The sequence below is a fragment of the Mobula birostris genome, chromosome 1 (genome assembly GCF_030028105.1).
Source record: "Mobula birostris isolate sMobBir1 chromosome 1, sMobBir1.hap1, whole genome shotgun sequence".
Classification (NCBI taxonomy): domain Eukaryota; kingdom Metazoa; phylum Chordata; class Chondrichthyes; order Myliobatiformes; family Myliobatidae; genus Mobula; species Mobula birostris.
The window spans coordinates 197,667,141-197,692,875 of NC_092370.1; the positions used below are offsets into that span (position 1 = coordinate 197,667,141).

The following is a 25,735-nucleotide window of genomic DNA, read 5'->3' on the forward strand; positions in this document are numbered from 1 at the left end:
GAGATAAATATGTTAAAAGTAAAAATTTCATTGTCTGAGGGTAACTAGAAACAAATGACAATTTTATTGCTAAATCATATTAAAAGTAATTAGAACAAAAATATTTTATTATTTCAAAATTATACAACATTAAAGTTAAAATGCAATCTAGCTGTACAAAATCATATATAGCGTAAACTTTCCACAAGCATTTCTTCATTAGCTTAGAAATGTTGCTTTTTAAATTTCAGTCTTGCTCTTTGGGCCTGCAAAAGTGAACTCAACATTAATTTGAAGTCATAGAAAGACTACTTAATAACATGGCAAACATCCACACATTGTCTGCGAAACTGCTGCAATGTCTCCAGTAACATTCCAGCAAACTTGCTTAGGAAACCTGAAAGGAAGTGACACCCAACTATTGCAGATTGAACACATAGCAGTGTACAAAAAAAATTTACTCCTATAGAGCAGTCTTGATTATAATTTTATTCAAGGAACAAGGTTTTCCCTGGCCTGAGGCTTGGTGTTACATTGATAATATAAAAGCTTCTGTTTCACATAATCAAAAAAAAGTAATTTAGTCAAAATTCAGTCAAGAAGTCATCTCTCTGACCAAATAGTGTCAAGAAAATAACCTCTCCCTCAACGTCGCGAAAACAAAGGAGCTGGTTGTGGATTACAGGAGGAATGGAGATGGGCTAACTCATATTGACATCAATGGATCTGGGGTTGAGAGGGTAAACAGCTTCAAGTTCCTCGGCATTCACATCACCAAGGACCTCACGTGGTTTGTACACACCAGCTGTGTGGTGAAAAAGGCACAACAGCACCCTTTTCACCTCAAACGGTTGAAGAAGTTTGGTATGGCCCCCAAATCCTAAAAACTTTCTACAGAGCATCCTGACTGGCTGCATCACTGCCTGGTATGGGAACTGTACTTCCCTTAATTGCAGGACTCCAGAAAGTGGTACGGACAGCCCAGCGCATCTGTAGTTGTGAACTTCCCATGATTCAGGACATTTACAAGTACAGGTGTATAGAAAGGGTCCATAGGATCATTGGGGACCCAAGTCATGCCAACCACAAACTATTCCAGCTGCTACCAGCCGGGAAGTGGTACCACAGCATAAACGCCAGGACCAAGGCTCTGAGACAGCTTCTACCAATAGGCCATCAGATTGATGAACTCACGCTGATTTGAGTGTACTCTGTATTACATTGACTGTTCTATTTATTACAAACTATTATAAATTACTATGATTGCACATTGCACATTTAGATGGAGATGTAAAGATTTTTACTCCTTATGTATGTGAAGGATGTAAGAATAAAGTCAATTCGATATTGTTTACTTGAGAATGAAAATGGATGCCATTTTCTCTGCTTTCAACTTATTTTACTTTCAAAATGTAGTGCATATGAATTAATACGCATCATCACGTACATTCATTTGAAAATCTAAACTTAAGAACTTCACTGGTATTAAGACCACTTGGATTTGCTAATTTTACAAATGCTAACTTTACCGCCAAGGGCTTAAAATGAAGTAGCTTTCAATGTTTTGGGGTGTTTATTGTTGGAATATTTATGAAATGCCATTGTGATATTTCTTCATCCCACTTGACTGCAGATTTTACAGTAATTCAAAGACACAACAGCTACATCCAAAAATAATGAAACTTCAAGCCAAATATTATAACAAATGAGAGCACAGAAGGCTATAAAACTTCAAGCACGTTTTCCCAGTCTTTAAGGTCACAACTAATTAGTTCTTAATCTCAGCTCCATTTTTCTGCCTGACCCCTACAAACCCAGAGTCTAAAAATCTCTACGCAAAAATCTCAGATTTCCGCGGACAACTGAAAGAACAGACTTCTTCCTCTCCTCTCAGTTTTAAAGGGCAACGCTTCTCTAGCAGCTATGCCTCTTCGGGGAACCAGAGTCTCACTCCACTGAGATCTCATACATGTCATTATGATCATTACCCATTCTAAATTCCAGGGTGAAATCCCAATCTTAACTCATAAAATAGCTTCTTTATGCCCAGAATCAAGCAAATGGTAACTTCAATTATAAAAAGATAACAAAATTATTTTAAAAATTTTCAGGATCAACTACAAAAACCATTTTACTGAAAGAAATTACTTGTGGATGCTTCATTTTATATATCATTCTAAAGAGCAACTGATTTCACATGACAGATTCAGATCTTGAACTTAGGTGGAAAAATCACTTAATAATCCAAACTGAAAAACTGGCCTACCTCTTGTTTCTTTTCCTCGTGGTCTTCATCATTCTCTGTTTCCTCTTCCTCTTCATCACTACTTGAGGATTCTAAGATGACACTCATGTCTACTTTCCAGCTCTCAGGAACAATCCGTTGCTGATGGAATTTGAGAGCTTCTTCCAGTGCTACAAGTAACATTTTTATTGGAGTAGCTGATTATCATTAAAACCACAGAACTTAACAGTACATCACAGCCAATCAGCTGATCATACCCAAGCACATACTTTGAAAGGGATTTTGAATTATTTCCACTGTCTCAATCGCTCCACACAGTTTTGCAATTTATTTCCCTATGCAAGTACATAATTAATTTTTGAAAGACAACATTAAATCTGCTTCTTCTGCACTTGTAACAATATTCTGAAATAACACTGATGAGATCTGATTCTACAGACTAGAGTAGATCATGGACCAATGCCAATCAAGTGGACACCTGCAGCAGATTTATCCTCCTCCCAAAAGATGTCCAACATCCAAAAGACCAAAACAAACTGGATTCAACCCACTGTTTGTGCTTACCACGCACAATCTGCACCCATCTGCACTTAACTAGGCCGGAGGGATACTCAAGCTAACTCTCTACACAATGTGGGCCTAAAGGCATAGTGAGACACCCATGTGAGGTATTGATACAAATATCAGTACACATGGAGCCACATTCAGAAAGCAAGTTTCACCATGTACAGAAATGATTCCCTACATTACAAGACCAATATAACTTTACTGTATAAGAGACTGGGTACTTCTTGTGAATTATTTTGCATTTACCTTAGAACATGATGCCCAAAAAAAAAATATGCATGTTTGTGAATATTACTTTCTGAAGCATTCTATGGAACTGGCAAAGAGAAATGTCATTTAGTAAAGTACTCCAAACTAGTCTTTATGCTTCACACAAACCTCTCTTCAAATATCTTTAACAAATCTATCAGCATAGCTGTACTCGCTCATAAATTTTTAATCAAACTTTCCCCCATCTTCAGTGATCATTTCAATTACTTCTTGGACCACATCACTATAAAGGTTATTATGAATTCTTTACAGATTTATCAGTGAACATCTTAAGAGGATGGCAAGAAGCCACACCAATAAAAAGCATATTTGGCTTCCCTCTTGTTCTAATACAATACTTGTAAAAACACCATTGCATCTTTGCCAATGTCTCTGTATCATTTCTATAGTAAAGAACAGAACACCATACACAATTTCATACGTGATCTACCTAAGCTTTAATAGCATGCATTTTTCTGCTTTTTCAATTCTATCCCACTAGAAATGTTTTACTTGTTTTTTGACTTTACAAATCCAAAGTTAATAGTATGCATGTTAAGATCAACATTACCGGATGCTCTTTGAAAACACCATTAGAGAAGTCACAAAAACAATACAACAGGAAGACTAAGCCATAGTCCTTCAAGCTTGGTGTGCTATTCATTGTGATCATGGTTGACCTGATACTTGGTTTCAACTCTATTTTATTGTCCAATCCATCCCAGCCTAAAACACAATTAATGACTTGGTATAATTTCCAGAGATTCATAATTCCCACCAAGACCACGTATAACAAAAAAGATCGTTCTTCTAAAGGTGTTCCAAAGAGTACAAGCATAGAGAAGGCCAATAATACATTTGCTATACTTGTTTATGATGCTTTTCATGTGCAGCAACAACTTCCTTAACATAAAGAATGAATGTTACCCAGCCTTTATTTACAATATGGTATTATAAAGCAGACTCTACAATTTTTTCCCCCACTAAGTGCAGAATGTCACCATTGGAGAAATTACACTCTTAGGGCCTATGACAAACATTGCGCAGGTTGAAGACATTATTGAAGTTATACATACACTACCCCTCTCAGAAGATTTTCACTGTTCCAGAATCATACGTTTATTCTCAACGGTGTATCATTGTTTGCTGCTTCTGAATGAAGCTACAAGATAGTATATCTATAGACAGTTTTGTTTCAGAAATTTAAATTCACTACTGTCAACTAAGACTGATCAACCCTATATCTTAAGAAATAAAACAATATCAACTAAATCAGACAATGCATCAAACCAGTACCATAATCTAGAAAACAATGCTTTTCATTAAGGTTTCATAAGACAAGAAGGCAATAACCCTCAAATTGCAGGATTCAAGTTTACTGATCACAAGAAGTAACTCCAATTACAGCAATTCACTTCATTACACATGTCAATTTCCTTACCTTGTTTAACGACGAGATCTGGTTTTGAAACTTTGTCCCAATCTAGCTCTCTTATATCCTTTCTTGCTATAGGATAACTGTCGTTTTAAAAAGAAAGATACCAAAATTTAATTTAATATAAAGAGAAAAGGATTGTTGCAGAATATATTGCTAGATTTAGCAGTCATAGTACCTGCCACAAAGCAAACTATTTCAATAAATCACTTATACTAAATGTCTCCATTTATTAACAACGTCAGTGATTTCACACTGTTAATATGCACATTTAGATTTGGAAAAATAAGCACAACATGCAAACCAATACAACATTTCAAATAAGCCTACCAGAATCTTGTTAGATTTAGTGTTCCACTAACTGTATTGCTTAGCAATGAACTGAATGATTTGCGCAGAATACCCATCAATCTATGAACATCCCAGAGTGGAACACCTTAAAATACAGAGCTAAATTTAGTTAGTTTACTCATTCAAGTGGACTCCAATATGAAATTAACTACCTTAACTACCAAACAGCACCTTACGATGGAATAACTTCATAGATTTAGTTCTGGCTTTAGCAGTTGTGAGTGTATACCAAATGGTTGAATACAGCCAAATAAATTTTTAAGTAACCATTTACAAATGAGAGCAACAATAATTATAATTCCAAAATGTATGAAAATGAAAATAATTGCATGAGGATAAAAATAATTAAATGTCACGTAAGCCTTAAGATTCTTAATAGTAAACAAATCTGATGAATAGCCTTGTCATTGCCATTAAATATTCTATCAAAAGATATGAGCAATCATTTGTATATTTTTCCTTGCATGAAAAAGAAGGCATGAAGTTTTAAATTTGTTTCTAGTGAATTACATAAGCCTCCTTTGAGACAAGGAATCATTACTGTAAAGTTTAATATCCAAAGAGGAATTAAGTCAATAGTTCATCTTCACTTTACAATGAAAATCAGAAATCCAAAAGTTTTAAAAAATCAATGTTGAATATAATCTAAACCCAGTACAGAGTACTTTGGGAGTTCAACATTAATTATTTTATACGTTTACAGACTTCAAATATTTGCATGCTAAAGAAAATATTTTTGTTTTTCTAGGTTTCACATTGAAACTTACAATTTGGAGTCTGCAAAAGATCGTACTAAACATTGATCCTTTTTCACAGTGATTTCATCACTGCAACTTGGAGACAGCACCTGTAATGAAATGAAGTTTTTCTGAAATTTAAAATAGTTGCAATAAGCCAAAACCAAAATGCCAAGAACCTAAGGGAAAAAAAAATATAATTTTAAGAAAATCATTGCTCATATACAATGTTCTCCATGGGAACATCATCCAAATGGAATTTTGTTTTTTCGATTTTCTTCTGTCTAAGTTCAAGTCAAAGTTAACTATTCTAAGAAGTTACCCAAGTTTTCTCAAACTTAAGCAACCAGAAACAAAACCACGGTCAGTCTGATCCTTCAGTTTTAGTCCAATATCAAACAATTTCCATACACTGTTCAGAAAACATACAGACAGCTTATGAATTTTTTTTTAACAGTTGATTGGCTGACATCAAATTTGGACACAAAATGTATAAGTGGCTTACAGGATGCCATTTACTGTAATCACAGTTTTATAAAGCAGTACTCTATACTCTAATGATCACCCATGTTATTAGTGAGAAAATGTGGGTGGAAGTTAAAACGTTATTGCAAAATATTCAGGATCTAACATGGTGATCTGAGAAAATGGGCTTTCTTCCTGCCCTGCAACATATTCCTAATTGATGTGATGATTCAGCTCAATAAAATCACTACTAATTGCAAAATATTTAGGATGGATGGAAAGAGGAAAATGGAAAAGGAAACATTTTCTCAACTACATGTGAAGTATATCAGCCTCAAACTAAAAATAAATTCTCTTCAATGGAAATTAGTTTTTAATCCTCTTTTTCAGAGAGTTCTGAATGAAGTGAGAAGTCATTTTTTTTAACAGCAGGGCATTCAAAAAATTAAAGCTCATGATGCAGGAGGTAACATATTGGCACGGATAGAGGGTTGATGATTAAAAAAGAGTGGATATAACTATGAATTTTTCTGGTTAGCAAGATGTAATGACTGGCATGACTCTGGAATTGGGGATGGGACCTCATAATTTATATTAAAGACGGATGAATGTACTGACGGTAGGGCTGCTAAATTTGCAGATGACACAAAGACAGGTAAGAAAGTAAGCTGTGAAGAGGATTACAAAGAGGGTTAAGTGAGTAAAGGTCTGGCAAAATGGACATAATAAGGGTAAATGTGAGATTGTCTATCTTGGCAGGAGAAGTAAAACATTATGAGAGGTTGCGAGGCTCTGAGATTCAGAGAGACCTGATTCTAGTACAGGTTTTACAAATGGTTAGAAAGCAGCTAAAAATAAAGCTAATAGAATTTTATGCTTTATTGCCAGTAAACTTGAATACAAAACTTGTGAGGTGATGATTGAATTACATAAGCCATTTTTAAGGCTGTCTGGAATACTGCATATCCTAATGCCCTCCTTAATCAAGGAAGGATATAAAAGTATCCTAGGAGTAGTCCAGTAAAGGTTTATAAGCCAAATATCTGGAATGGGCATGTTATCTTACAAGGAAAGACAATACAACTAACTTTGTATCCAATGAAATTTTAGGCGAGTGATTGGCAACTTGATTGGAACCAGACTGATCTTGATTGGGTAGATCTGAAGATATGCTTTGTGGTAAAATCTAGAATGAATGTTTCAAAATAAGGGATCAGACATTTAAGACAGGTGAGACTTTTTTCCCCTCTGAGGACTGAGTTTCTTTGGAACTCTCTGTCTTACTGTATAGTGGAAACAGAATCTTTGAATATTGTTAAGGTAGAGGCAAATATATATCTGATAAACAAGCTGTGAAATGTTACCACATGAAGACAAAAAGGCTGAGTTGGGGTTAAAATCACATCAACCACCATTTTATTTAAAGTTCAAGGAATATTAAAAGACTGAGTGCCCTAACCTGCTCTTAATTCATTTGTTTGTATGACTTCTAATTCAACCTGACCAGATTATTTCAGAGAATGGATTTTGCAGTAGCAGTGAGCCTGCAAACACCTGATCTAAGAAGAGAATCAAGCTCAGGCCTGCCTAGATGGAAGCAAGACGGCTGGTTGTAGGAAAAAGGATGGGTACTACTTGGCGCCCCTGCCCAAAGTTCACTCATGATGTGAAGCACATTGCATTCAACAAGTGTTCCAAAAGCTGCTGACACCTTAGGACTAACATGGATTTGATTGTTACAATTTAGTTTTAGTGTACAATTTTCAGCAACACATTCTGAACCTTACAGTGCATATCATATTAATTACAAAGTTGATATACAATATAAACACACATTATTTTAATTCAAGGTATAAATGTCAAACAATCCTGAATGTGCTGATGATAATAATCATGCAACATAACTATTTAAAAATTATAAATAACGGTGCAGCTTACAACGATAAAAAGAACACCAATAAATTATGCACTCTCACTTACCAAAGCTGGATACCAGCCTTTTCTTTTATCCACATTGCAATCTACATAAACGACTTTGCCCAAAAGTTCATCATTAAGACGTCGCTTATCATCATCTTCTTCTTCACTTGATTCTTCCTCCCTTTCATCTTCAGGTCTGCAAAAATATTTAAGTCATGAACTTCTTAATAATGAATCATTGTTTACATTTTAAGAAATACTAAAATTACATACAGTAAAAACCGCTGCCCTTAGCAACCAGGAATGAGAAGTGCTGATTAATACAGAATTACATTATCTAATAAATATATTACATTGTACAAAAATGACATAGGAACAATACAGTACACATAAAAACTTAAGGAATACAAGTAGCACAACTAGAAGCACCTACCAACAGCATCTGAAACTACACTCAGCTGAATAATTAGAGTTACTGTATTACTGAAGGATTTCTAAACAGAACCCTGTTCAACAAGAATGATAAACTATAAATGCCAGTTTTTAAAGCACACAGATCGCAAAATATCCAATAACAAATCTTTCATTGTTTACTGAAAATCACCAAGGCAAAAATCATCACTTATTGCAACACTCATAATTCAAGTAACAGTATGTTAAATAATCAGAATGAATTAATCAGTAATTTTAAGAATCCTGAGAGACAAAAGAATCTTGGAAATTTAAGGAACCTTAAATTTAGCACAGTGGTAATTACCACTGGATCAGTAATCCAGAGACCCAATTATACGCTAGGGACATTAGTTCGAATCCCACCATGGCAGATGGTGAATTTGAAGTCAATAAAAATATCTGATAACCATGAACCCATGCCGATTGTTGTAAAAACCCATCTGGTTCACTAATATCCTTCAGGGGAGGAATCATGCCATCCTTACCTGGTCTGGCCTATGTGTGACTCCAGACCCACAGCAATGTGGTTGACTCTTAAATGCCCTGTGAAATGGCCTAGCAAGCCATTCAGTTGTATCCAACCGCTAAAAAGAAAATAATGAGGAATGAACCTGGATGGATAACCCAGCATCGAATGAATGCTGATGAATTGGTACTTGCCCATATTAAGCAGCATCTGGAGGGGGCATTCAGGGTGGCAAGGGCACAGAATGTACTCTGGGTGGGGGCTTCAATGTCCATCACCGAGAGTGGCTCGGTTGGACCACCACAGACCAAGCTGGTCAGGTCCTACTGGACATAGCTATCAGACTGGGACTACAGCAGGTGATGAGGAAACCATCAAGAGAAAAAAATACACTTGACCTCATTCTCACCAACCCGCCTGCCGCAAAAGCACTTGTCCATGACAGCATTGGTAAAAGTGACCACCAGACAGTATTTGTGAAGACTAAGTCCCGTCTCCACATTGAAGAAACCCTCCACCGTGTTGCAAGGCACTACCACTACACTAAATAGGATAGACTTCGAACAGATCTAGCAGCCTAAAACTGGGCATCTATGAGACGTGGTGGCATATCCCCCACTCTAACAATACCACCAAGCCAGGGGATCAACCCTAGTTCAATGAAGAGTGCAGCAGGGCAGGCCAAGAACACCACCCTGGTGAAACCACAATACAGGACTACCTGCATGCCAAACATCATAAGCAGAAAGTAACTGACAGAGCTAAGTGGTCCCACAACCAACTGATCAGATCTAAGCTCTGTAGTCCTGCCACATCTAGCCGTGAGTGGTGGTAGACAATCAAATAACTCACTGGAGGAGGAAGCCCCACAAGTAACCCCATCCCCAATGAGAGGAGCCCAGCACACCTGTGCAGAAGGTAAGTATGAGGCATTTGCAACAATATTCAGAAGCGCCGAGTAAATAATCTAGCTCGGCCTCCTCCAGAAGTCCCCAGAATCCCTGATGTCAGTATGCAGCCAATCCGATTCACTCCACGTGATATCAAGAAATGGCTATGGGCCCAGACAAAATCCCACAATTGTCCTGAAGGCTTGTGCTCCAAAACTTGCCACATCTCTAGCCAAGCTGTTCCAGTACAGCTATAACACCTGCATCTACCTGGCATTGTGGAAAATTACCCAGGTACGGCCTGTACACAAGAAACAGGACAAGTCCAACCCAGACAATTCCCACCCTATCAGCCTACTCTCAATCATCAGCAAAGAAACAAAGTAACGGAAGGGGTTATCAACACCTACTCAGAAATAACCTGCTTATGAATGCCCAGCTTGGGTTCCATCAAGGCTACTCGGCTCCTGACCTCATCACCTCCTTCGTCCAAACTTGGACCAAAATAACATTTGACTGAGTATGGCATCAAGGTGCCCTAACTAAAGTGGAGTCAATGGGAGTAGGGGGAAAACCCTCTCCTGGTTGGAATCATACCTGACACAAAGGAAGATGGTTTTGGCGGTTGGAGGTCAATCATCTCACCCTCAGGACATCACTGCAGGAGTTCCTCAGGGAAGAGTCCTAGGACCAACCATCTTTCAGTTGCTTCATCAATGGTCTTCCTTCTGTCATAAGGTCAGAAGTGGGGATGTTCGCAGATGAATGCACAATGTTCTGCACCATTCGTGACTCCTCAGATACTGAAGTAGTTTATACCCAAATGCAGCAGGACCTGGACAATATCCAGGTTTGGGCTGACAAGTGGCAAGTAACATTCGAGCCATGCAAGTGCCAGGCAATAAACATCTCCAACAAGGGAGGCTCTAATCACTGTCCCTTGACATTCAGTGGCAAATCGTCACTGAATCCCCTACTATCAACATCCTGGGGATTACCTTTGACAGGAAACTGAACTGATCTAGCCATATAAACACCATAGCTTCCAGAACAGGTCAAAGGCTTGGAATCCTGAAGCATGTAACTCACCTCCCGACTCCCCAAAGCCTGTCCATCTCAGGTCAGGAGAGTAATGGAATACTCACCTGGATGAGTGCAGCTCCAGCAACACTCAAGAAGCTTGACAGCATCCAGTACAACGCAGCCCACTTGATTGGTACCCCTTCCACATGCATCCAATCCCTCCACCATTGACAAACAGTTGCAGCAGTGCAACAAGATGCACTACAATAACACACCAAAGTTCCTAATGCACCATCTTCCAGACCCATGACCCCTACCATATAGAAGAATGAGAACAGCAGATACCTGGGAACACCACCACTTGTAAATCCCCCTCCAAGTCATCCTCCATCCTGATTTGGAAACATATCACTATTCCTTCATTGTCGCTGTGTTAAAATCATGGAATTCCCTTCCTAACAGCACTGTGGGTGTACCTACACCTCAGGGACTACAGCGGTTCAAGGCAGCTCACCACTACCTTCTCAAGGGCAACTAAGGATGGGCTATAAATACTGGCCATTCCGTAAATGAATAAATTTAAATAAAATAAATTTCAAGACAAGTTTAAGCAATTTAAACAATATTTCATACAGAAATAAAATGAAGATTAGTCATTTTATCATTAGTAAATTCAATAGTACTCTTAAATGACAGTGGTTGAATGTGACACTGGGAGAATGCATTTGCAGTTCTTTCTTCTATGTCCACTTGAAGGGCTGACTGCTACCTCGCACTCAAGATTTTATCTCCCTCATTCGGCATGAATTTTACTGTTAATTTAGATTACACATTTAACCCCAAGAATAAAATTGAACTGGTGTCATTCTGATCTAGAGGCAGCAGTATTGTCAAATGCACTTAACCTGAATTTAAAGGTCAATTATCCCAGGATTCTTGACTACTTTAGGACCATATGACATAGGAGAATTAGACTATTTGGCCATTGAGTCTGCTCCACAATTTGATAATTTCTGATTTATTATGCATCTCAAACCCATTTTCCTAGCCTTCTCTCCCATGACCTTTGACACCCTTACTCATCAAGGAACTATCAACCTCTGCTTTGGCCTCCACAACCCACTGTGGTAATGATTCCACAGATTCACTACCTGCATGCTAAAGAAATTCCCCCCCATCTCTGTTCTAAAGGGATGAAAGGACATCCTTCTATTCTGAGGCCATGACCCTCTGGTTCTATTCTCTCCCACTATCAGAAACATCCACTTCATGTCCACTCTATCCAGACCCTTTAATATTAGTAGGTTTCAATGATATTCACTCCCCGCACCTCCCCCCCCCACATTCTTCTAAACTACAGTGAGTACAGGACAGAAATCATCAAACACTCCTCATATGTTAACACTTTCATTTCCAGGGTCATTCCTGTGAACTTCCTCTGGAACCTCTGCAATGTCAACACACCCTTTCTTAGATACAAGGCCCAAAGCTGGTCACAATATTCCAAATGTGGTCTGACCAATGCCTTATAAAGTTTCTTTTCTACATTCTTATTTTTTACATTTCAGTCCTCTCAAAATGAATGCTGACATTGCATTTGCCTTCCTTACCACCAACTCAACCTGCAAGTTAAGCTTTAGGGAATTCTGTACTAAGACACCCTTGTCCCTTTGCCCTTCTGACTTCTGAATTCACTCCCTGTATAGAAAACAGTCGATGCTTCTACTCTTTCTATCAAAGAGCATGACCATACATTTCCTTACACAGTATTCCATCTGTCACTTCTTTGCCCATTCACCTACTTTTGAGCACTAGACTTCACAACATTAACACTAATCAAAATGCTCACAGATTCAGACTTTCTGAATTCTAAAGATTCAGGAAAGAAATGGCAAAATTAGACAAGTTATAATTTTCCATTATATAGTCAACCTTCACTAATCCGGCACCATTAGGACCTGAGGAGTGCCGGATTAGTGAAAATGCCGAATTACGGAAGGATCACATTAAGCATAATCAGTGCCGGATTATCGAAGGAACCGGATTACAGGTAGTCGAATTAGTGAAGGTCCACCTGTATTTCTTTTTCCTCTAATTTTTACAATATATTTCAAGTGTTTTTTTCATTTCTTAAAATTTTGGAAATTATTTTTAAATTTTTAACAATTTTCAAAGTGTTTGAATACATCAAAAAACAGAAGACGGAAAACATTGCAAAACTTTGCAACATTTGCGAGAAATCAAACAGATTTAAAGCCTCATGCTGAGTATTCTTCAGTTGCAGAGGTGGAGGAAAGATTAATAAGGCAAAGGAGATTACTGTGATTGGGCAAGGCAGTACATAGAGGTCAATACATTAATGGCACAATTGAGTATGATAACAAAGGAAAATGTGCAGTGTAGGACTCTCTAACATGCTCAGCAGGTCACATTATGCTAATGGAAAGGAGGAAAACAGTCAAAGGCAGAAGAATATGAGTTTTATCTAAAGTTACAAAACTCGATCTCGATACTGGATCTGAAAGGCTGCAACGTGCCCAATTGAAGATAGTACTGTTCCTCAAGCTTGTGTTAGGCCTCATTGCAACAATACAATAGGCCATGGTGGAAAGTTAAAGGAGAATTAGAATGGTAAGTAACAAGAAACAGGGTCATCTGACATACTCAATGCAGGTGTTCTGGAAAGCAGTTATCCCAGTCTGCATTTTGTTTCTCCATTAACAGCTTTGAAAAATATCAAAGATGGGAGATGAACTTTGCAAACTGGTAAAGGCTTGCAAAACAATTTTGCCTATCCAACTTATTCTAGCTCACCCATTTCAGAACCATCTTCGCCAGTGAAATCAGCCTTGTAGGATGAAAGAAAAGTAACTCACTTGGTGCAAACGGCAAGTGCTTGCTCATACCAAGTGCGACACATACTCAAGAACTAGAAGCAGGAAAGGACTTTCAGACCCTCAAGTCTGCTCCACCATTCAACACTTCTCTCCACTCTACTAATTCCAAGAATCAATTTGGTGAATCTTTGATGTATTTATTTTGTTACAAATATATTCTTCCATAGGTAAGGAGACCAGGCCCTGACACAATATTCCTAGGGCAGCCCCCTAGGTTCCAACATACAAGCATCTCGACTTTTGTATTCAGATCTTTGTCATAAAAAGTCAACATACCAATGGTCATCCTAACTGCTTGCTGTAACCACACATCAACTTTGTGATTTACGTGCAAGGACACAATCAGTTTCTCAATATATATATATATATAAACTGCTTTCTTCAAAAGTCAACAATTTCTTGTTTTCCCACATTATATTGCAGCTGCCGTGTTTTCACCAACTGATTTAACTTGTCTATATCCCTTTAACAAAGCTGTCAGCAATCTCATTATACCACCTTGCTTTGTACCATTTGCTTCTTCGAATATTACAGTTGAATCATTACTCATCTGAACTATTGCAATTGATAGGAACCAGTTGGGACGCAGAATTGATCTACAGTGCACCCTACTATCAGAGTCCCCAGCCCAAGAATACTTGTTTTTCCCCCCAACTGTTTTCTGTCAGTTAACAAATCCACTGTCCACACTAGTGCATCATCCACTTATGTATCACACCCCCGATACTCCCTGATCTATTCCACTAGTAACTACTTTGAAAAAGTAAGGATTGTTAAACATGATTTCTCTTTGATAAATCCATGTTGACTCCACTAATATTATTACTGATTTCTAAATACCCTGCTGCCATTTCCTTCAAATACATTCTATGGCAGAAACCTGGTGGAGATGGCGCCAACAAACAACAATTCCTCAGGCGGCATCTTCCACAGAGTCAATTATTTCACATTTTCTACGCCTTTTACTTACACATTTTAATCTTAGTTATGTTTCAAAACTGCTGGAGCCTGTGACTTGAAGTTTGGAGTTCAATCGAGTGATCTAGCACTCTGCTATCCCTAAAAGATTTCCAGGAGAGGACCATGAGCATGAGCTGTCCCAAACAGGAGACCAGAGGTGAGATGCAGGACCATGTTTGACTCCATTTCTCGCTGATTGAAGCATTGAAAAAAATTGAAACATCCAGGCAAATGCGGAAGAGGCCGGGTCACGCTGGGGGTCACTTCCCACGGGAGGCTGTGTCTCGGTGCATGGAGGCCCCATGGAAGGATTGGTTCGAGCTGTTGCTCTTCTCAATGCTGACAGAGGATGTTTTTGAAATTCTGAGACATATGTGGATTGTAGTTTATATTGGTCTCCTTCAGTTTTTCTATGTTTTCTTTCTTGCTGCCGATTAGCAGGTGGGCAATATATTACTTTTTTGGGTAAGGGAGGGGTTGGGTATTTGATGTTATTGTCACTTTTTTTTTTGCGCGGGAAGAGCTTGGGGTTAGGGGTTTGATGTTTTAGTTGCCCTGTCTGGGTGAGAGATCTGTTAGTTTTTGTGCGAGGGAGTGACTGGGGGGGTTTTTAGGTTTGCAAGTTTTGTTTCTTTTACATTTTTGTGCAGGGAGGGGCTCCTCAACAACCTCCATGGATTTTCTTTATTTTATTGCTATCTGGAGAAGATAAATCTCAGGGTTGTATGTACGCTAAATACTTTGATGATTAAATGAACCTTTGAAATGATAGAAATAATTGGCAAAAGCACAAGCATATTTATAGAGGCCACTAAAACTTCCAAACTGCTTTGAATATCTTATAAAACTAACTGTTCATCAACATCACTCTTATCATCACTGCTCAGTTTAAATACATCTTCATTAACATTTCCTGCAGCACATTTCCTATAACATTTTTATCTTTAATTACTTCATGTTGCAGAGGTACAAAACAAGACATTACTGATTAGTAAAATTGTACTTACGCAGGAGCAGACGATGATCTCCTTCCTCTATTTGTTTTCTTTCCAATTACAGGTGTGCCAAAGTGCTCCGGGTTTGTAAGTGGTAACTGGTCAAGGGTCTAAAACCAAGTATTAAAATTATTGCTCTGAATTATAAAGATTAACACATGGCATCAACTAGAAAGCAATATCTCACCTCACTCTCAGCAAAATGTCTCTCTCCCTTTAAGCATAAAGATGTTCGTCGAAGTGTCCTCTCATCACCATCATCAAACACTAAAGGAAGAAGAAGATTCACCGAATCAAAAATAACCTACAAATTTATACCCTGATATGCATTTGTTGCATATAACAGATTAGCTGCAACTCCTGCTATCATCAATTGAAAAAATTAACGTAAATTTCCTCTAAGTTATGTGATAATTCAAGAATAGTATCATGTACCAATCTAAAATAGTTATATTGGCATTTTTGTTGTTGTAAACAACATAAGTGAAGAATAAAGGACTTAAATCTTTCTGCTTTATGTATGTTACACGTTTATACACATTAAACAGTACAGCTCAATTTTTGACAAAACAGTCCAAAAACACCATTCAGAGAATTATATTGTCACTGAAATAGTACTTGAACCTCTTCACTGAGAAGCAATGCAGAGATCATCCACTGAAAAAGCCAGTGCCTTTTCCAAACTCTCCTTCAGGTAAGATCAAACGTTAAGAACCGTGAACCATCTCTTATTATTGCATACCATCATTAAAATGCCAATGGTTTTCTCACTGCTCAGATCAGCTCCAAACCCTACCCCCTCTCTCCTCGATCAGTCCACCAAGGCTACAGTCAGACAAACATCTGTCACATTTCACCTGCTGGTCACAATTCCTATCACCTATATTGACTTCCCTCAGTCAACTCTTTGCAAATCAGTCCCCAAGAGCTGCCAACGCTAAAGATTTCACATCATGTTTTTAGGGAAAATTGTTAGTTTCTGACTTACAGAAAATTTAGGAATGGATCCCTTGCATTACCTGGGATACCCTGTACACCAAAAAAAGTTAACCCAGGACTCAATGGAATACCACTTTATATTTTCCTCCAGACTAATAACACGCAGATGACAACTGCACTGTATTTCCTGCCCTAAAACAAACTTGCCCATTTTGCCACTGCTCTTCGACAGTGCTAATATCAATTTACTGACCAAATTATTATGAGACATCAATCATCTTGATTCATCAAAAAAACAAATTTCAATTTAGTTAATCATTACCTTCATCATTCCTTTTCAATACGTACTTATCTACTTTTTTTGCCAAATAATTATTTCTTGCAGGATGCCTGAGCATCTCCAGTTGTTTACCCTTACATCCTTTTTGATGAAGTACTCAATACATTGGATTCCAGTTAACTGGGACACATTGTGACCAGTGTATTTTAGCTCAAATAAACAGCTGTCCCAATTACTCAAAATTTCATGGAAATAGTTAAAATGGTATAGAAAAGAAAAACTTTAACTGAGTATCATATTCTACTGAGGCAGTCTGTTGGTCAGGATCGACCATGGATGTTGCGTCCCAGATACCTACGTAAAATGCAAGCCAGGGCAGTATGATTTGGAGAGCAAGCTGTTCACAGATCATGTATTTAAATGAAATACAGAATAAGTCAGAACACTACCAGTACAGATTGAGCACGCCTTATCTGACATTACAAAATCTGAAAACCTCTGAAAACTGAATTTTTTTTGAGCACTAACATGACATCACAACTGGAAAACTTCACAAGCATTGGGAAGGTTTCCAGGCGATACACAGAGACACAACACAGAGAGTTCGGAGAAGTGACTTCACAAAAGTAACGAAAAGAAGTTATTGAAAAATAGAAAACACTGCTTAAGGTGAAAAGATAAGACCTTGACTGTATATTGAAATAGTGGATTTGTCAGCGTTGGTGTGAACATATGCTGCTTAATGGTACGCTGATCCTGAAACAAGCAAAGATCGATCACGACTAACTGAAAATTGGAGGTAAGTGTGAATATTCAGCAGGACGATTAAAGAAATAAGAAAAGGCACCATATTAAATTTTTTAAAGATCCATGGTGATAAAGCATCTGCTGATCACAAAGCAGCAAGAAATCCATTGGTGAGTTTGCTAAGATCATCATCAACGAAAATATAACATGCTACATGGCTGCATCCGTACATGTGTGATGACCAAGTGTACGACAAAGACTGCTTACTGGTAGCACATAAATTCAGAGTCGGGAATGATGGTGATGCCAAACAACCACTGATTGCCCACCAGGGCGGCCGAGGTTGTGATAGTTTATCTTTCTAATGGTTCATGCACAAAATTATTAAAATTGTATAAAACTACCTTGAGGGTACTGTATGTGTAAGCTATGTGTGTAATATACATGGATTTCATGTTTAGACCTGGGTCCCATCCCAAAGATAACTTATTATAGAGATACAAATATTCCAAAATAAACAAATAAATTGAAATCCAAAACACTTCCTGCTCCAAGCATTTCGTACAAGGGGTGCTCAACCTGTATTAGTTCCTAACAGTTATTGACAGAGGAATTAATCCAGTCTACGTTACCATGTTCTTTTCATTAACTGTAAGTGAACAAAATCAGTGCAGATACCTAATGTAGATTATGGACTGTCTTCATACAATGCTTTTCACAACTGAATCCTCTAAATCTTCATTTTCATTGTAACAATCGAAATGATTGCCGATACTTTCAAATTCTTTGCAGTTCTTAACTTGAAGTAGTGAAAATGAAACAATCTCACTTCTAGCTGTTTCTCACATCTCTAAGCCTGAATGCTTGAAACCGCTATGAGCAAAACAATTCTTACTACTTATTTCTCGCTGACTATCAGTGACAAAGAATCACTGCTTTTTGAACACAAACACATGCAACAGATGCCATTTAAAAACTGTTCACTTTAAGCACTGTGAATTGTCTAATAGCCACTCAAGTGCAGGTTACTGCCACTAGTTAGAAAATGCTCACAATGGTCACTTGTCCCAATTAAGTGGCATAGTGTCTCAAATAAACAAAGTGAATCATGGCTAATTTCTTCATTAGTTCTTGTTCTTTAAGAATTGTCCCAAATAAGTAACTGCCCTGATTAACTAATGGCACAGAATTAACCAGAACACAGTGTACTTGCAATTCCCCATGGTCTGCTACTTTCCCTTTCTCCAGCTCTAATTAGAATCTGTAGCCAGTGCCTCCAGAATTTCAGTCTCCACGTTCCCAAGCAAACTACAATCTATCCCCTTCAGATCTGGAGAAGAGTACTGCCAGACAATCTAATAATTCTGATTATCCTACCCAGCATCTCAACCACCTCATCTTTAACTTTGACATAGCTGGTTCCTTACGGTTGTTATAGCCAGGGAAGGTAATGGGGATAAACTCCTACTACATTAAATGCTCCCAATGGTATGCATCTCAAAAAGCCTCTGACAACCAAGTCCAGCTTCTGGCCTTCATGTGTGGCTTCGTTACTAAGCCTGGTGGAATTGTTTCTACTGACAGGAGAAGGTACAAAAGGCATGTTAAAGGCACTTAAAACCAGTCACTTCAGGCAGGTGGGGCTTGTCAGCCGCAGTTGGCAGCTCATCTAGGAGAGGGAAATCTCTGATCTCAAACCTCCGCTGCCTTACGATTGTACCCATTCATAGAGAAGGCTTCGAGAGTAAACCCTAAGGAAAAATCCAGCGACACACAGAAAATGCTGGAGGAACTCAGCAGGCCAGGCAGCATCTACGGAAAAGAGTACGGTTGATGTTTCGGGCTGAAACCCTTCAGCAGGACTGAGCTGGAGTCTCTAAGACAATCCTATGTTGAGTTCAATGCCAACCTGCAACTCCTGTCATGCCAGATTCTGCCATCCCTTTGGATTCATCATCTGCTACGCTTAAAGGGGAAGCCTGCTGCATGGGCCACAGCTTGCTCTCCATATCTTACTGCCATGACTTGCATCTTAATATCAACATATCTACTCTTTCTAACTCCATTTTCTTATTCCTATTGCAATTAATGAAAATTATAACTCTTACCAATAGCCATCACAATGGCCTGCTGAGAAAAGGCATTTTTCATTAATTATAAATTTCTGTGATCAGAGATATTTAGAAATGATGAAGAAACATTAAAGTATCATAACATTTAAAAAAATATCCATGAACTGGATGTTTTCAAATACAATTTAGTAAAACAACGTCTGTGGAGTAAAGGCCGAGACTAGACAACTTCACAGCTTTAATACTAAAGACCCAAGTCCAGAATCAGCTATGCTTCTCAACAACATGTTCCATTTCATCACTTGTCTCTAAAATGTGGAAAGGTTTCTTGGTATGTTCAGTTCACTATGGGCAGGACCCACAGGTTATTAACTTCCTAATTAGTCTACTCTCAATCAGCCAAGTGATCATCCAATGTGCTATCAAAGGCAATCACCATTTTTCTTGAGGACATGGGCAGTAGGTACATGGACAAAACATTGCCAATCATTATCAATGTCGAGTCCACACCCTGCGAGTAGATACTCATCAGCATAACAACAACATTGTCACCAGCAGGATTTTAACAACTTTAGAAGGTGGAGCGCTTCACCACCTCATGGGCAATAAGGAATGTGCAATAAATGTTATGCTTTCCAGAGATGCTAAGAATCAGAAAATAGATTTTAAAAAAGCAAAATTTAGAAAACTCCACACCATGCTCAACCCATTAAGGTTTCAGTGCAGACAAATTCAAATTCACAAATCACTACCCAAATTTTACAGATACACAATAAAATTTGCACTTGTGGAATTTACGTGGTACAAGTGATTAAGTAGACTTTTCTTCAATTCCAATTTCTTTAGAAATGTGCAGATGACAGGACTTTGTATTATGGAAAATCATGATAAAGGTTTTTTTTCCCCCAGAATGCAAGCCCCACCTCCCAGCTTTTAGAAGGCAAAGGTCGCTGGTCAATGAATGCCTACTTTTAGTTCTAAGCCCAAATTGAGTGGGGAGAAAACCAACTGGAAATAATTCCTTAAATTTACACATTAACCACACAATGACATGTCTGCAGAGTTGTTATTCACACGCACGTTCTCCCATTTAGAAGATTCAAAGTTTTTTTGATGTAAACCAAACTAACCAACTGGATTTCAAAGTAAACACGAGGAATTCTGCAGATGCTGGAAATTCAATCAACACACATCCAAGTTGCTGGTGAACGCAGCAGGCCAGGCAGCCTGACGAAGGGTCTCGGCCTGAAACGTCAACTGTACCTCTTCCTAGAGATGCTGCCTGGCCTGCTGCGTTCACCAGCAACTTTGATGTGGATTTCAAAGTAAACATTATTTCACCTACTACCTCTATATATCAGTTAAAAGTCAAGAATCCCCATTTAGTTCCTAGAAAGTGTCAGCATAAACAACAAAGGTCCAGAACAATGTCGCAGTTACTATGTGGCTTAAAAGTGCAAAATGGCATTTGTTAACAAGTTTATTCATCTGGAGGAAATACCTTGACACTAACTGTCTCATCAAGCTTTTAAATCTTGCCAAAAGTACTTCTGGAATGCAGTATGACAGCACTATTTTGAAAGCATGATGAAAAATGTTATGTATGAGGAATTATAAAGAAAAGTGGCTTCAGCAATATATTAAGACATAAATCTATTCATACTATGTATGCAATGCATTTAAAATGCACTCAAATGTCTTCATAACAGAACTAGCGATAACAAAGAATACATTGATTAATGTTAATAAAGTGCAGATTTCCAAATTGAAGGCAACAAATATGTTTAATGAAGCCAATGGAAACTTGAACTCATATTGAAATTTATATAATTATCCCATTCATATTGTAATATTATATCACAGTGAACTGCTAGTGCTATAAATTTACCCTTCTATATTTTCAATGCCACACTGCATAATGAACTTAAAAGCAGTTATCTATTTCTAGGTGTTGTACAGCCACTCAAATTTATGGAACATGCAGCAGTGAAAAGCAGTAACTATTTGAACACATAACTCTAATATTATACCTAATGATAGCATAATACAGAACAGATAACTACTATATGGCCAGCCTAGGATTTTAGAATCCTATTGTCAAAGGAAGTATCTACCTAATATATCTCAATTTCCTGTTGAGAACTGATTACAGTTCACTGTAAGAACACTTTAGTCTCATGGGACAGTTTCTGCATCACTTCAATGACCTTTCATCAAAATTCATCAGAAATGAGAGCAGATTGAAATTGACACCGAAAGGTAAAAAAGATTTCAAGGAACAACCAATAGCACAAACGGTGTCACGGTGCTATCATGGATGATTTGAGATTGGTTACCTACATATTTTTTAAAAAAACTATAAAGCAGATACAGGTGCAAAGACGGGGCAAAAAAGGGGAACTAGTTATTTGAATTATCATTAATTAAATTCAGAATATATGCCATGGCTACAACAAACATGTTTAACTTGTTCCTTCAATTCATGTTGGATTAAAAGACATGCATTTGGTGACAATGCATAAGCAAATAAACTTTGGAAAAGTTTAGATCAAGTGCATAGTGGACTTCAGTGGAAACAAAACATGAATTCATTTTACTTCTCTGGAAAATGAATAAATAATATCTCTAACATTTCTGTGCAAATTTAACTATTTAGACCATAAGACCATTAGACACAGGAGCAGAATTAGGCCATTCAGCAAGTTGAGTCTGCTCCGCAACTCCATCATGGCAGATTTATTACCCCTTTCAAACCCATTCTCCCTAGAAGGGGGAAATTTAAATGCAACATTTTCTTTTTTAACCATAGTGTACTGGGTGCCTGGAATGGATTACCATAATGGTAGTGGAAGTAGGCAGATTGGTGGACTCTAAGAAGCTTTTAGATAGAATATGAAGGAAATGGAAGGAGATGGACGATGCTCAGGAGGAGCGCATTTAATTGAATTTACATCAAGATTTGCATAGCATTGTGGGCTGAACAGCCCATCTAGCACTGTACTGTTCTATTCTAAATGTGTTTTTAAAACAAAATAACTTATTTTTACTAGTTATCAGAGTAGAACTAAGAATACTATTTTGACAATAATGAAGTTAACTTTCAGGTTTCCTTTGGGTAAATCTTCTCAATAAACAATTAAACAAATAACAAACAAATCATTTACAAAAACACAAGGGGACGACATATTCAAAACTGGACATCAGCAGCATGAGCCATGGACCAGTTTTAATAATCTAACAAGGTCAGAGAAAAATGTTTCAGATTTTACAGCACCTCTCGCCTCCTCCCTCCTATTTGGTACAGGTGCTAGTCTAATTATCACCTCTCTGGAAGATTAAGTTAAATTCAGATGGAACAGGTACTAAACCCATTGGCCCAGACATCTGAATCAAAATGGATTAAATTTAGTCATGCAACCCTGAAAAACAGTTAATCACAAAACAATTTGGATACTTCCAAGTCCAAAATTTGTACTCTAATACCAAAACATAATTCATGTACAAATAATAGTAAACCAACAGAGAATCATCGAACTATTCCCTCACCTACTGTATACCAGCTTGCATCTGTCAATTTATTGATGGCAGCCTCTTGGTAAGAACCATCAGATCCTTTCACCTCGACTGAAGCTCCAATCTGCAGCATAATACAAAGCACTTTGAAACAAAAATGCACTATGCAAATCATACAATGAGATGCATGAAACTATACGGTATATCATATAAAGCAATCCAACAATTATCCAAAACTGAACAAAATTACCACCTTCAAGAATTACATCACATAAAACATGAATCACTACAAATTACATCAATTGTCATGCAAACTTCTTTTATTTGGACTGCAGTAAATAAATTACCGATTTTAAAGAAATGAGTGTTATATCAAGTGTGGCATTCTCTTACAGTTATCTAAAGTATTTCTACAGCACTGAATTGATGTTATATTGCAAAGAGCCTAGGTACCCGATCACTTCATATTAACACAAAAATCAAAGAACAACTCCTTAACCATTTTCTCATGCCGGTGTCCATTCATTTAACCTGTAATAGCTTTGCAGATCAACTCTTTCATCTTCCAGCGCCACCTATCTTTGTACCTTCAGTAAACCCGAAATACTTGCATTTAATAATTGTAGTGAGAAAGAAATTTGTCTTTTATACCAATCCCAACACAAAGGCAGTTCATTCTACATAGAAAATTAAATGACCTGGAAAAACATTAGATCAAGAATTCTTTCTATTTAGCTAATCTGGTGGCATGGTAAAAAAAAAAAAATGAGACTAACAGATATAAAATGTGGCAAAGGCGGTCAAGCATTTTAGTGTACGCGTACAATTTTGGTTGTTTTTAATGTCATGACCATGGTGGGTAAAAAGGACACATGTATTAACACCAGTTAAAAAATACATGTGGACTAAGATGTTAACTGTCCTGTGCTATCACCAGTGGGATCAGTTGATCTGCCACCTGTCTTCAGGAGTTTCGGCCCACTTATGATCAAGACTCCCTCGAGGTGGTGGGCCAGCAGTGCTAAAGCACCACCTCCCACTGGTGAGCTTAAAAACTTGGCATCTGCCTCTATCAGAGTTGTTGGTCACTTCTATCCAACAGATAGTCTACTCTTCAGGTGTCTACGCAACTACTGAACGGTTTGCAAGATATGTATACACTGTCTGACTATCTGCCCCTCTGGACATACTTGGTCCACACCCATGTTGATCCTTTCTCTGCTGCCTCAGCTACAGCCCTGCTGGTTGACTTGATCTCTCTTCTAGTGAAGCCAAGGTCACGCAGCCACTTCTGGAAAGTGAACGCAATAAACCCACTACATTAATCTACGTCATACAAACTCATGAAGCAGCTTTGCCTTTTTTAAAAAAAGCTAATGATTAACAGAAGCCATTTTCTGCTCTTATCAATAACAAACCTGGTAACCTAATCCCAGAATTAGGCTGAAACAAAATCATACTTGATAACTGGATCTCTTCAACAAGTTTTCAGGCATTATATTGAAGTTCAAACGCAAAGTATGATATCTAAAAGAAGTTAAGGTGGTTTGATAATATCACCAGATGTTAAATATGGTTTCACTATAACTTTTTTAAATACAATTTTCTGTTATCATGAATGGACATGTGCAATTGATACATATCACAATATATATAGTCTATTGTGCCCCCCCATGTGACTTCCAATAACAAGATTGGAAGAGGTGCTTCTCGCAGGTCAGCAGTGATATTTAAAAAGAGAGCTTCGCGGGCGTTTGTCGATTGTACGGGGCCTATCAGCGGCATCAACAGAACTCTGTGAACTAAATAAAAGTACAGAAGGGATAAGCAGAGGGGCCATTGTCAGCAGCAGAGGCCAGTGGCGAGAGTAGGAGCAACAGCCTTTGGCTCAATAAAGGCTTCAGCTCGGAAGAGGCATCAGCTCTGTGTAAAGCATCTGTTAAGGGTTCCTTTTTGTTTTTTTTCTCTCGTATTGTACTATTTAAATGGTTGTGATGTGTTCTTTGTGCTGGACGTGGGGGAACTGGGAGACCTAGAGTCTCCCAGGGAACTACAGCTGTGTGAAGTACATCCAGCTGCAGCTCCTTGAAGACCATGTTAGGGATCTGGAGCAGCAACTGGATGACCTTTGACTTTTACGGGAGACTGAGGAAATAACTGATCAAAGCTACAGGGAAGTATTCACCCTGAAGTTGCAGGAGGCGAGTAGTTGGGGTGACTGTCAGTTGAAATGGAAATAGGCAGTTAGAGCAGAGCACACCTGTGGCCATTCCCCTCAAAAATAAGTATACCGCTTTGGATACTTTTGTGGGAGACAACCTTCTGGAAGAATGCCACAGCAACCGGGTTCTAGGCACTGAGCATGGGTCCATGGTGCAGAAGGGAAAGAAAGAGAAGAAGGGAGCCGTAGTGATGGGGGACTCAATAATGCAGAGAACAGGCAGGAGAGTCTGTGGACACAAAAGGGACACCCAGATGGTATGTTGCCTCCCAGGTGCCAGGGTCAGGGATGTCTCAGATGATGTCCACAACATTTTGGCGAGGGAGGGAGA

General features: G+C 38.1%; 1 protein-coding gene across 3 annotated transcripts in view; it reads right to left on the bottom strand.

Moving 5' to 3' along the window:
* arid4a (AT-rich interactive domain 4A) overlaps window positions 1-25,735 on the bottom strand; it is a 110,933-nt gene that overhangs the window by 59,428 nt on the left and 25,770 nt on the right. For all 3 annotated transcript variants that reach the window (XM_072268042.1, XM_072268051.1, XM_072268060.1), the window contains exons 5-11: window positions 23,217-23,307; window positions 15,820-15,899; window positions 15,645-15,742; window positions 8,009-8,144; window positions 5,594-5,673; window positions 4,482-4,558; window positions 2,246-2,394 (exon numbers count right to left, since the gene is read on the bottom strand). In XM_072268042.1, coding sequence (XP_072124143.1) covers window positions 2,246-2,394; window positions 4,482-4,558; window positions 5,594-5,673; window positions 8,009-8,144; window positions 15,645-15,742; window positions 15,820-15,899; window positions 23,217-23,307 — 711 coding nt within the window. The remainder of the gene's footprint in view (window positions 1-2,245; window positions 2,395-4,481; window positions 4,559-5,593; window positions 5,674-8,008; window positions 8,145-15,644; window positions 15,743-15,819; window positions 15,900-23,216; window positions 23,308-25,735) is intronic.